The sequence below is a fragment of the Lynx canadensis genome, chromosome D2, assembly GCF_007474595.2.
Source record: "Lynx canadensis isolate LIC74 chromosome D2, mLynCan4.pri.v2, whole genome shotgun sequence".
Classification (NCBI taxonomy): domain Eukaryota; kingdom Metazoa; phylum Chordata; class Mammalia; order Carnivora; family Felidae; genus Lynx; species Lynx canadensis.
Genome location: NC_044313.2, coordinates 71596057 through 71607963, shown reverse-complemented (window position 1 = coordinate 71607963; position 11907 = coordinate 71596057). Strand labels below are relative to the sequence as shown.

The following is an 11907-nucleotide window of genomic DNA, read 5'->3' as shown; positions in this document are numbered from 1 at the left end:
CCTCCACAGCCCATCTGGTTTCAGCTCTCAGTGCCCGCAAACTAGCGATTTTACCTTCTTGCGAGAAATTTCACTAGCTTTCCTGCTCAGACACAATCAGTGTACTATATAGTCATGACTGAAAACACAGAGCTCAGGACAAGCAGCAGAGAGGAGAACGTCCCTTCGCACTTTGACAGACAGGCCCCTCCTGCAGGGCCAGTAAAGGCTCCATGTGATGGGCTCCCTCTGGCCGGGGCGGACCGGCTGCACCAGGCCTGTGCGGGGTCCGTCTTCAGGGGCACGTAGGTGACGCTTCCCCAGCCTGTTCCCTTTCTCAGTTTACCTGAGGCCGTGCGGGGATCCTCAGGACTGTGGGCATTGGCGAGTAGGTCTGAGGCAGCGGCCAGGCTCCTGGGGATTGAGGAAGCCTCTGCTGCTTGAGTCAGCGGCGTGGCCATCCGGACACACCCGCGTGTGGCCCTCCTTCGGGCCTGGCGAGCCTGGCGCAGGTCACGCACAGCCTGTCAGACGCCCTGAACAGCCTAACCGGGCATGGGCAGCGGGACAGAGATGCCCTCGTCCCCACTCTGGATCTGTAATAAGAGATCAGTTCATAAGCTGGTAGGCCTTTCAGCTGTGACCCCTCAAAGGCTCAGCACATCCAGACCAAGCTTCGGGAGGCTCCCCTGGGGAAACACCAAAGAAAGGATCCTGACCAAAGAGCCCGTCACGGGCCACCGACCACTGTCCCGGCTCAGAGACGCAAGTGCTTCCCTTACTGTCTAGCGCGCCCAGTGCCCAGGACCCCTCGCTCCGCACGCCCAGACCGGGCCACCGTTCCAGACAGGGGCACGCCTGGCATCCGTGCCAGCTGGGTCTGGAGCTAAGGCTGGCTGCTCAAGTATCCTGGAGATTCGCGGATCTGCACCAGAAAGGACCCAAGAGCACCGTGCGGTCTCCGCGGTACCGTCAACCACCTGCCACCTTTTCCACAGCCGCCCCGCGACAGGCTGAACCTGATCTTTCCACACCATTCTCAACAGCCCCAGCTCCCGGCACCGGGCCCTCCCCAGGGGATCACACGGACGGCTGCTGCCGGCTTCCTTCCACGCTGTGGCATCGCCTGCCTTGGACGACACTCGTTTCCCCCTTATTCTGGAAGGGAAACGGGGCACGGAACGGTTTAAGGCCATGTCTAAGTTGATGTGGCCAGAGTGGGGGCTCCGACCTGAACCCACAGGCCCGAGTACAGAATGAAGACCTGCCTCCCACACAGGCCTCACGCGTTTGCACCAACACATTTATTTTTATTTTATTAAGCAATAAGCAAACAGATGATGAGATGGGCGGGGAGGACCGAAACTGGCCTTTCCCTGAACTATTTTTACAAACCAAGTAACTAGTGTCCCTTGACACCACAGCTCCAACTGGAGCGGGGTCTGAGTTCGGGACGTGCAAAATCGATTAGGTAGCGGCCGCTCCTCTCCCCCTTCCCTGGAACACGCTTATGAACTTCAGTGGGGGCGAGTTCCATCTAATACCCCGAAAGCCATTTCTCATTCCATAATTTACCAGAATCATACGCATAACTGCAAGGGGAAATAAACAGACCCCCTCGGCATAAATAAGCCACGGCGGACTGCTCATCGTGGAGCGCAGGTCGGGCATTAAGGCTAACTGATCTTTTAAACATTTTTTGGAGAACAGCTGTCAGGCTTTCTCCGGAAAAACCCACAAGGCTTCCGAAGCCGGAAGGCCTAAGTCCTTGCCAGGCAGGGCCCCGAGGAGGCTCCGCGTGAACCAGCACACCTCTTCAAGTGCACGAAGCAGGGACACGAGCCGTCTTCACTGCCTGCCGCTCTGCACACACGTCACGATATCTGGCAGAAGGCGGTTCCTGTTCTCCTTGGTGACCTGTGGGGGAAGTAAGACAAGGCTTCAGAGTCCCCTCCTTTTCCTCAATCCTCTGACAGGCAGTGCTCTATGGGGAGAGCCTGGGAAGGGGAGGCAGGTTTCATAAGCCCCGGCCGAGAGCACTGTGAGGACAGGACACGCGAGGTCGAATGCCACCCCCGCTTCTGCAAAGCGACAGCTCAGACAGTGGAAGTGGTTCTAACCACGAGGAGCTGGGAGCTGACCCCCTCGAGGGGCTCTGGGTAGATGTCAATGCGGGTGGGACGCAGCCCCCGTGCGACCTGACCTGAACCAGGAGAACCGCCTACGAGGAGCCCACCGAGAGCGGCCGAACCTCAATTCTGGGAAGTCCCAGAGGTCAGTAATCTACTCGTCTCTCCACATGGAAAAGCTGAGCCTGGCAAGGAGCCTCTGACGTCAGTCAACTCCCCATCTGCAGGATGGGGAAGCTAAGTCCGGGGGGGTGCCGGGACCACACTGAGCCCTCGGAGGTAGCTGGGGACACGGCAGAGGCTAGACCTGGATCCCCCACTCCGGCTGCATCCTCTGTAATTCGCATCCTTCCACAAAGGAACCGGGAGTTCATTCACACTTTACCCGGTGATCTGTTTTCATTTTCCTTTCCTTTACTGCTGTGGTCCCAATGAGTCCAAGAAAAGCATTTAGACACCCCTTCCTGGGTGGGGGGTTGGACGGTGGGCGGTCCAACCAGGACAGTGGTAGGGGCAGGGCCACCTCCTCAGCCGTCACCTGTGTGTGCCTTCTGCTCGGCCCCCACACGCACCCACTCAACATCGATGGGGTGGCGACCAGAAACTGAGCAAGGTACCGGGGCCACAGAGAGGACTCCGATAGGGACTTGACCTCATGGAGCTGGCAGAGCAGAACAGAGGGACAGACGCGGACAGTGAGCGAGCGCACTGGTGGTAAAGGGTCCGGGAGAGAAACTCTGGAGAGGCGCACGGGAGCTGCGGCTGGGCGAGAAAAGACTTCCGTGGACTGGACTGGACTGAATTTTGACCGGTGGACACGGGAGAAGGTCCCCCAGACAAAGACGCAAGCAAAGAATCGCAGAAAGAGGAAGTGAGTGCATCTGGAGAGCCAGCAGGCTCAGTGCCGGCGGACCCGGAGACCGGACTGCCCACTGCACGAGTCCACACCCGCCCACGTCTAGCGGACCACCTGGCACAGAGCAGGCGCTAAATGAACGTGTGATGGAGACGCACGGCGGGCTTCATCCCCGTGGCTCCCCAGCACCCACTCACCGTTCTCGAAGAGCGCTGTGACCTTCCTCTGGGAGACGACGTCATCTAGGAAACTGGCTCTCGGCCAACGAGTTCCAGCTGGGCCTGAAGAGCCTCCCGAGAGCCCGAGTCCTGAAAGGACTGAGCCAAGCAGCAAACGGCGAGGCCACCACCTCTAACACTAAGTCCAAGGACGCGCGGTGCACTGGTCCTTGCCCTGTTGCTCTGGTCTGTGGTCCCAGGAGGACCATCAGCTCTGCTCCGGCTTGAGGAGAAACTGCCACACAGCCTTACAAGGCTTTCTGTTGCTGTTTTTGCTTAAATTAGCCAAGTCCCTCTCTGCTGTTTGCATTCAAGGAAGTCTGCTGATGTGAACGGAGGAAAGGGGGAGACAGTGGTGGGAACTGGCAGGCTCATCAGGGGGCTTCGTAACCCCACTGTGCTAGTGGAGAGGGGCCGTTAGATCCCTTCGTCCCCGCTGACTTCACCAGGAACTACCCTAGGCTCTGCCCTCAGAGTGTTTGAGAGTTTACCGTGTGCCTCAGAGGGCAGAATACAAGATGAGGGGCATTTGGGGCTACTTCCCCTAGAAATGTAAGATTTATAACACAGGAGATGTGGAGCTGGGAGAGGAGGGACGGAAAGGAAAGACAGAGGAAAGGAGAGTACAGGAGACGTGGGGGGGGGGGGGAGGAGGAGAGGGAGGGGGAGGAAAGGAAGAGACCACTTGGACCAGAGGGAAAGAATTAATGCCAGCTTTGCACGGGTGAGAAAGAAGGGGCAACTAGGGCACTGCTCGCTCCAGGCACCCCTGCCTCAACTATCCCCTGGGTTCTCTAGCCAGTCACCGAAAGGAGTGCACGGTCATGGGCATTTGATCCTCTACTTGTACAGGGGACAGTCCCACTGCTGCTCGGTTGTAAATGCGAGCTGCAGTGAGGAGAGCATGGAGGGTGGGTGGGGGCAGAATCCACATCTGCAGGGAGGCTGGGGCAGGAGCGGAGGCTCCATCCCTACTCTGTAAATCCCCAGGCTTTCGAGAGGGCGCTTGGGGCGGGGGGGGGGGGGGGGGCTGGGAAGGAAGGCTGAGAAGGTGGGAAGCCCCATGACCCCAGGTGCCGGGTCTGCGTGGAAGCTGGTTAGGCGGCACAGCCAGGGCGGGCAGAGCATGGGGATCTAACAGGCGTGGGGCTTCAGAGGGAATAAAAAGGAGCGCTTACAGGCCACGCAGGCACAGTTCTGTATGTCTGGGCAATGCCTCACCATCTACTTCGTACGGTCATGATCACGTGGCCACCCTGGTCTCAGGACCCAGCTCGCAAGGCCCCATCTGGTCTCGGTTCAACTTCACGCCGGGCCTCCGGTCAGCAAGCACGCCCCAGCTCCATCGCCCAGGTGTGAGTGAGCCCCCGCCCCACCCGGGCCCTCCGCGGGAGCTGTCGGGGGTAAGGGTGTCACAGCAGGGGCGGAGGCGGTGTGTCCCACACGCTGAGGGCACGCTCCAAGCCCTAGTTCCATAGAAAAAAATAAACACTGGAAAAGATTCATTTTGAGAATGTTTTTGTGTTAAAAATGTAACGAATGCAAAAAACGACGTTAATATTTTGCTACCCCCCTTTGATTGCCCTAAGATTGTTTCTGAAAATTTCACAGTAAGAGGTGAAACTGTCTACAGTGTTATTACTGTTACGTTCTTTGTGCACTGAAGACGGGCTCTCAAATGCGAGAACAAGTAAAAATCATCTGTCAGCCTCAGGGTCCCTCCCCTGCACGCACAATCCTTGTCTTGTATTCAACCACCAGAAGGCTGGCCGCAGAAGGCCCTTACCGAGGAGACAGCACTGGGCGCAGACGAGAACGAGCTGAGGAAGAACAAAGGAAGGAAGCCCCTGCACTCTCCACCCCACTGCACTGCAGCCTCAAGAGAAAGGAAGCCAAGTGAGACCTGAGCCCTCTGCCCTGTCCGGTGGCCCTTGATGAAGATCAGACCCTAAGTTCCCTGGGGACAGGGGCATCTCATTCATCCTGTGTCTGGCACATGGTGGGGGTGGGGGGTGCCCAGTAAATGTTTACTGCATTCTGAGCTGAGCAGGGTCTTTGAAACACAGCTGAGCGATAACATAAAGATTGTGAAGACTCTGACCGTCTTAAGCATCCACGTTGCTCTGTGTGTGCTGCCTCCAGGGGCCACGGAAGGGCCTGAGAGCGACCAGTCAACAACCTGGGCACCCAGACATCAGCGAAGCTGTGAATATTCAGATACAGGAAAAGGCAGCAGGGAAAATGCCCCTCACTGCACATACGTTATTTTCCTTGAACCTGTGGGAAAGACCCTGACAAGTTCCTAGTAAGCAACGGATTACAGAAAGAAATTTGACAATGCTTGTTATCATAAGTTAACACACATCCAAAGTTATTACTAGCCTGTTTCATGTTGTGTCTTTATGTTACTGAACCTAAAATTAGGATTATTCCTGAATCCAATCCCTTTCGCTCTACTTTTTTCATGAAGGTTAAAGTTTCCAAGCCAAGAATTATTTTCACGTTGTATCAAGTAAGACTTTGCCTGCCTTGAGTTTACGAGACTTCCTTCTGTATTTTCTTCCGAGAACTATAGTTTAGTTCTTAAATTTAGGCCTAGGATCCTACTCTGAGTTAATTCTGGTAGATGATGTAAGGGTCCAACTGCCTTCTGTGCATGAGGATGTCCAGTTTTCCAGCACTGGATGCAGTTTGCTGAAAAACAATTCTTTCCTCATTACGTTGTCTCAGCATGCTTGCTGAAAATGAACTGATCCTCGACGTAAGGATTGATTTCTGGACTTTTAGTTCTATTCTACTGATCTATGTGTCCAGCCTTCGGCCAGGACCGTACTGTCTCGATCACTGAAGGTTGTAGTAAGTTTCAAAATCAGGAAGTAGGAGTCCTCCAACATAGTTCTTTCTCAAGACTGTTTCAGTGGGGTCCTTCCCATTTCCACGTGAATTTCAGGACTGGCTCGTCAACTTCTACAAACACTCTGCCTGACTTTCCACCCAGAGGTTAACAGATATTCTCTCACTCCTGTATCTGCAGGAGTCCACAGGCCAGGAGGGCAGCAGCAAATTCCAAGTGAGACTAACATGCTTTATGCCCTGCTTGGTGAAAACACCCACCAAGGAACAAGAAGAGGTCTAAGAATTTCCAAAATGGAAGGAAGTCGGGACCTACTTCCTGTTATTCTTGTGATCTTACAATCCACAAATAAAAATTAAAAGCATAAAAACTGCTTTATGGGAAAAAAGACAAGTGTAAAAGGCTCTGAATTCAGGATAGTGGAATAGATTTTAGTTATAGTAACACTTTATAAAGTAGAAAACCAAATAATTTCTAGGAACCTGAGATTTTTTTTTTTTTTTTTTTTTTAGCAAATCATCTGAACCACCCCATCAAAAAGTAAACAGTACGACATTATGCTAACACTCAGGCTTGGAAGTGTGACAGACAGAGCCTTGAACCCTAGCTCTGCAGCCTACTGAGACTTTGGACATGCTATGCAGCCTCGATAAAATAAAGGTTACGTGACACACCCACCGGGGTACTGTGAAGTCTGCACTGGTGGGTCTACAGTACTGGGCACAGCACCCAAGTCCAGTGCTCAGTGACTGGTGGCCACGTCGGCATCTAAATGAACGTTCCAGGCTCCAGCTGCCTCTTCTGTCCCGTCAGCAAATAACATTCCCAGTGTTTCCATCAAGCAGATATTTCAAAGGAAATCAAAAGAAATATGCTTTCTAAATGCCTCTAAGACAACCAAACTCGGGCGTGCACACGCGCGTGTGTATATGTGTGTGTGTACATGTGCATGTGTGCGGCACTTCCACTGGAAGTGACGAGCAGGGATAAAATCTTTTCTTCACGTTACTAGAGAACTAGGAAAACAGTGCACACAGCTCTTTCTAGTAATCTTGATCCATGGAGATCTTCCTCTCCTGCCTCTGCAGCATTAATGTAATTACACTCAAATAAGCAACTATGAAATAAATTAAAAACATTTTTCAGTGGCCACACTTAGAGACCAGTAAACTCTACAAGACATGAAAAAAAAAAAAATTTAACCAAACTTCCTAAAGAGAAACATAACAGGAAGGCGACCGTCAATACCCACACCACGACAGAAGTTTCTAAATTACCAAGACCATCCTCCAATGACAGGGGTGTTAGATCTTTTATTATAGTACCGCAAGTCCCTGAGGCTCTGTTCTTCCTCGCCACCCCTCCTCCTCAAGCCTGCTCTGTTGGGCCATTTCTATTGTTCTACCTCCAGGTTTACCGTTTCTTTCCTCTGTTGTCTCCATTCTGCTGGGAGTCCCGCCAGAGACTTACCTCATTCAGTTATTGTAGTTCCACAATTTTTATTTGACTCTTCTTTATGTCTCCCATAGCTCTGCTAGACCTTTCCATTTCTTCATCGAGACTTTCTATTTTTCTTGTATTTCAAATGTGTTGGCAATTGATCACGGAAGCGTTTTTGTGACGGCTGCTTTCAAACCTCGGCCCTGTGATTCTAACGTTCACGTCACCTTGCTGTTGGCACGTGTTGATGTTTTCACTCAAGTTGCTTTTCCCGGTTCCTGGCAGCACAAGCGATTTTCAGTTGTGTCTGTGGTGGTGTCCCCTGGCTGAGCTTCCTAGCCGGCGTGCCACCTTCTTTCCACCATTCAGGTCTCCCTACGTTTGTTTTATGTGTAACGTCCAACAGTTTTAGCTACAGCTCACAGGAGGAACAGGGAGAAGTGTGTCTATTCCACCGTATCTAGAACTGGAAGTTTCCAGGTGTTTTTCTGAAAGGCAGTGCTGTTTACCTGACGCTACTAAGAATAAGTCTAGATGGGGTGCCGGCATGGCTCAGCTCGTTAAGCGTCCGACTCTTGATTTCATCTCCGGTCACAACCTCATGGTTGGTGGGTTTGAGCCCTGTGTTGGGCTCTGCACCGACAGTGTGGAGCCTGAGTGGGATTCTCTCTCCCTCCCTCTCTCTCTGCCCTGCCCCCGCTCATGTGTTCTCTCTCCCTCTCTCTCTCAAAATAAATGAATAAATTTAAAAAAAGAAAAGAAAAGAACAAGTCCCTATGACAGGAGTAACGTCAAGGGGCGTACTTTCCCCCATGAGTTCAGTCCCGTCTCCACGGTCCTGACACGCGCAGCTGTTCGCAAGGAGAGGCTGCCCTCCCTACCTTACACAACCTACTGCCTTACCCAGAATGTTCTTCCTTCTTGTCCTTCTTTTCTCCACTTCCTCCCTCAAAACCCCACAAGAACCACTTCCTTCAGGACACCTCTCCCCACCCTCCTCCTGCTCACAGAATTCTCTCCCTTCTCTGCTTCCAGATCTTGACTGTCACATCATCTATCTTTCTTGAGGGAAGGGGACATGCTTCACGTGTGCTGTCGGACTAAGTGCTGGACACAGAGGCTGCTCTCAAACACGGATTCAGAGAACTCTACTGCGTGTCAGAAACAGAAAGGATGCCAGAAATATCTAATCCAAGCCCTAAGTTTGCACATACGGAAAATGAGATTCTTCATATAAAACGGGAACACAAAGATCACACAAGCCCCAAAGGAACACAAGAAAGAGAAGAATAACGGGGTACGTAAGCCCCTATGTCTCGCATAATTAACCAAAAGCTAATCATTTTATTTACACATCATTAGGAGCAATGATTACCTTGCCCAGAGAATAATTTCCAGTTTTAGAGGAGAAGATGTGGTATTATTTTAAGATACGATGTTCTCCTCTGGACATCAGGGCCAACTCCCCTGATCCCACTCACGGCTCGTAGACCCTGCTGGTCTGCAGACGGCCAGTCTCTGGACCAGCCACTCCCCACCTTCCCGCCTGGAAGCCGCCTGGCCTGAGAACCGCTCGTCTTTCATCATCTCTATTTCCACAGGAACTTTAGAAACACAACCACGAACTCACTTGGAGGCCACGTAAAGTAAGAGACAGAGAGAAAGAACAGCACGAAACTGAAGACGAGGGCCCCAACTTCACAGATGTCGTGGAGCACGTCCGCTCACCCGTGAGCTCCTCCGAGAGGCTCCCTGGCTGGACCCGTCTCCCCAGCCACCTCCAGCCCAACGACCGCGCCGCCCTGCCTTATCTTCTCCACACTTAGCAACATCCGCGTGGCCGAGCTGTGCGCCCGCGCTGCTGCGGTCCGGCCCCCGCCTCAGCAAGTCCACTCCGGGGGGCGGGGACGTGGTCTCGCCCAGCATCGCAACCTCGCTCACGGTGGAACCCGGTCGATACTTACTAAATGAAGGAAAGGAGCAAGGACTGCACCAAGTTTTCCAAGCTGGCTGCTCTGACCCTGACGTGTGTCTCCTGCCCCCACAGTACCCCTGGAGACTGTGGTGACGGCACGCGGGCGGCCCGCTAGGACCGGCGGGCCACGGCGGAGGCACGGCAGCCAGCGACATCCGGCGCTCGTGGTACCTGGCAGCCGGAGCTCGCCTCCCGCTCTGGCTGGTGGGGCGGCCCTGCCAGCCTCCTTGTTCCGGGGCCCTCGCGGGGCCTGGGTTGAAACGGGGGGTGGGGGTGGGGAGAGCAGGTACGGGCAGAGCCCGGCGGAGACGCGACTCTCGCCGACACAAAGGTGGCACGGCGCAAGACAGCATCTAAGGACACAGACAAAGGGCTGTCAGAGGCCCGTACGTCGGCTCCGACATCGCCACGGGATAGCGTGACAGCACCGGTCCTCCCTCCCACGTGCCGCACCGCAGAACCCCGACAGCCCCCCGGTAGCCCCCCGGGAGCCTGTCAGGGCAGACTCTGCAGGCGTGCTGTCCGTGTGGCCAAAGGGACTGAAGAAACGAATCTTTCATTTGACTGAAACATAAACAGTGACAGGCGGCTGATGGCCAGCGCACTGGCCAGCGCACAGAGCGCACTTCCGTCATCGCGGAAACTCCTGGTGGACAGTGCTGCTCTGTGGCAGACGGAGGCCACGGGGACATGTGTCCTTTCATCCGTGACACATATGACTTAAGTTCTGTAAGTTCCTAGAAAATCAGACTCACCTGGATCTAGCCTAAGGCGGGGGGGGGGGGGGGGGGGGGGGGGGGCGGGGAGAGATGGTCTTTCAGAGCAAAGGCACACCTCAGCGCCACCCCGCTGAGGTCACCCGCTCCACTGTCACAGACGCAGGGACCGGTTGTACTCACACTGAACACCTGAACGTCGTTCCTGTTTCTTATCTCTTCCACGAGGGCCAGCGGCTTCCCTTTAGGCACCGGGATTGTGCCCAGGACTACGGTCCCCGGCGTGGACAGCGTCTGGCGGACAGCCTGGATGAAAGGCTGACTGAAGAGCTCCATTTTCCCAATCTCATCGATGACACACACTCTCTGCCCCGGGCCGCTGCCGGGACCTGCCTGAAGACAACAAAGACGCCAGGGTCACCTGAGGCAAAGGGCCCAGGGGTCCCGCTCCCCAGCCACTCACCCCCTAAGCCATCCCAGGGGGAGTCAGTTAAGCTCCGGAAGGCAGAAGATCGTCTCCACGGGACACTTAACCGGCAAACGGATCTGGAAGAGCTCCCTTGGAAACCGCAGCAACCAGAAAATTCAGTTCCCTAAGCCACCCAGGTTCCGGGCAATTTTCTCTCTTCTAGAATGGTTCCAATAATAACCAAGCTCTGTATTTATATCCACCCAGGAAAGAAGCAGCACCCACATGCCTCAGGTTTAAACGAAACGAGACAGCAAGTCTGGGAGCCCTTATTAATAATACTGGCCTCTTTTTTTCGGTTTTGAGCTGTGTGAGATTCCCCGTCTACTGGGAGGAGGAAACCGCTGCAGGCAGAGGCCGGTGTGTATCATAATCTGCACTATAAGGGGTGGTGGAAAGAAGGGAAAGTTAAAAGAAAAGGAGTCTTGGTTAAAAGAAAAAAGTGAGCAGGGCTGTGCCCTTTAAACCTCAGATTCCCTTCCTAATGACTTCACTGCGTTCCTTCCTTGAAAGCCCCTCTCGGAACAGGTGTGGCGGCCAGCCTCCACGGGCCCTACTGCCTCCCAGCTCCTGGGACTCCCGTGTCCAGTCCCCCGCCACAGGGTTCCAGCGTTCGTCCCCGCGACCATCCCTGAGACGAGGCAGAACGCACTGCTTCTACCGTGGTCTCAATCTCTCTCTCTCTGGGATGGCTCGCTGCCGTCTTGTGAGCACACTCAGGCAGCTGATGGCCAAGTCCACGTGGGAAGGAACCGAGGTCTCGCTGCAACCCTGAGAGTGAGCTGGGAGGCGAATCCTCCCCAGTCAAGCGGCAGATGACTGCAACCTCATGACAGACTGGAGCCCGGACCTCCCAGCTGAGCCATTCCTGGATTCCTGACCCAGAAAAACTGTGTGAGGTAATGTCCGTGGTGTTAAACCCCAAAATTCTGGGGTAACGTGTTACACAGCAACACTAATGATCACTGATAATGATCACTCATAAACATGTCCTCTCTGGAAAGCCTTCCCAGAGAAAGCTATGAACAGTCCTTCCATAGCGGGGACACAACACAGATTAGCACTTGAGTGAATGCTGAGTGACAAATACGTTTTATGTATCCTGGTATAAATGATTATTTTCCTCCATGCAAAGCTGATTTACAAAGTACTTTTCACTATAGTTCTTAGACACCTTAAATAATGACGTCAATACGTTATCAGAATGCGGGGCTGAGTTAAACTAGATTTAGCTCAACTGCCAACCCTGAAGCCAGAGTACAGTGCGGTCG

The 11907-nt window shown here is 53.7% G+C and overlaps 1 protein-coding gene across 1 annotated transcript in view; it reads right to left on the bottom strand.

The window, feature by feature from the left end:
• Positions 1-1264: 1264 nt before the first annotated feature.
• NTPCR (nucleoside-triphosphatase, cancer-related) overlaps positions 1265-11907 on the bottom strand; it is a 31614-nt gene continuing 20971 nt past the window's right edge. Inside the window, 2 exon segments of the mRNA XM_030334390.1 lie at positions 1265-1896; positions 10351-10560. Of these exon segments, the coding sequence (XP_030190250.1) occupies positions 1828-1896; positions 10351-10560 (279 nt within the window). The 3' untranslated portion in view covers positions 1265-1827.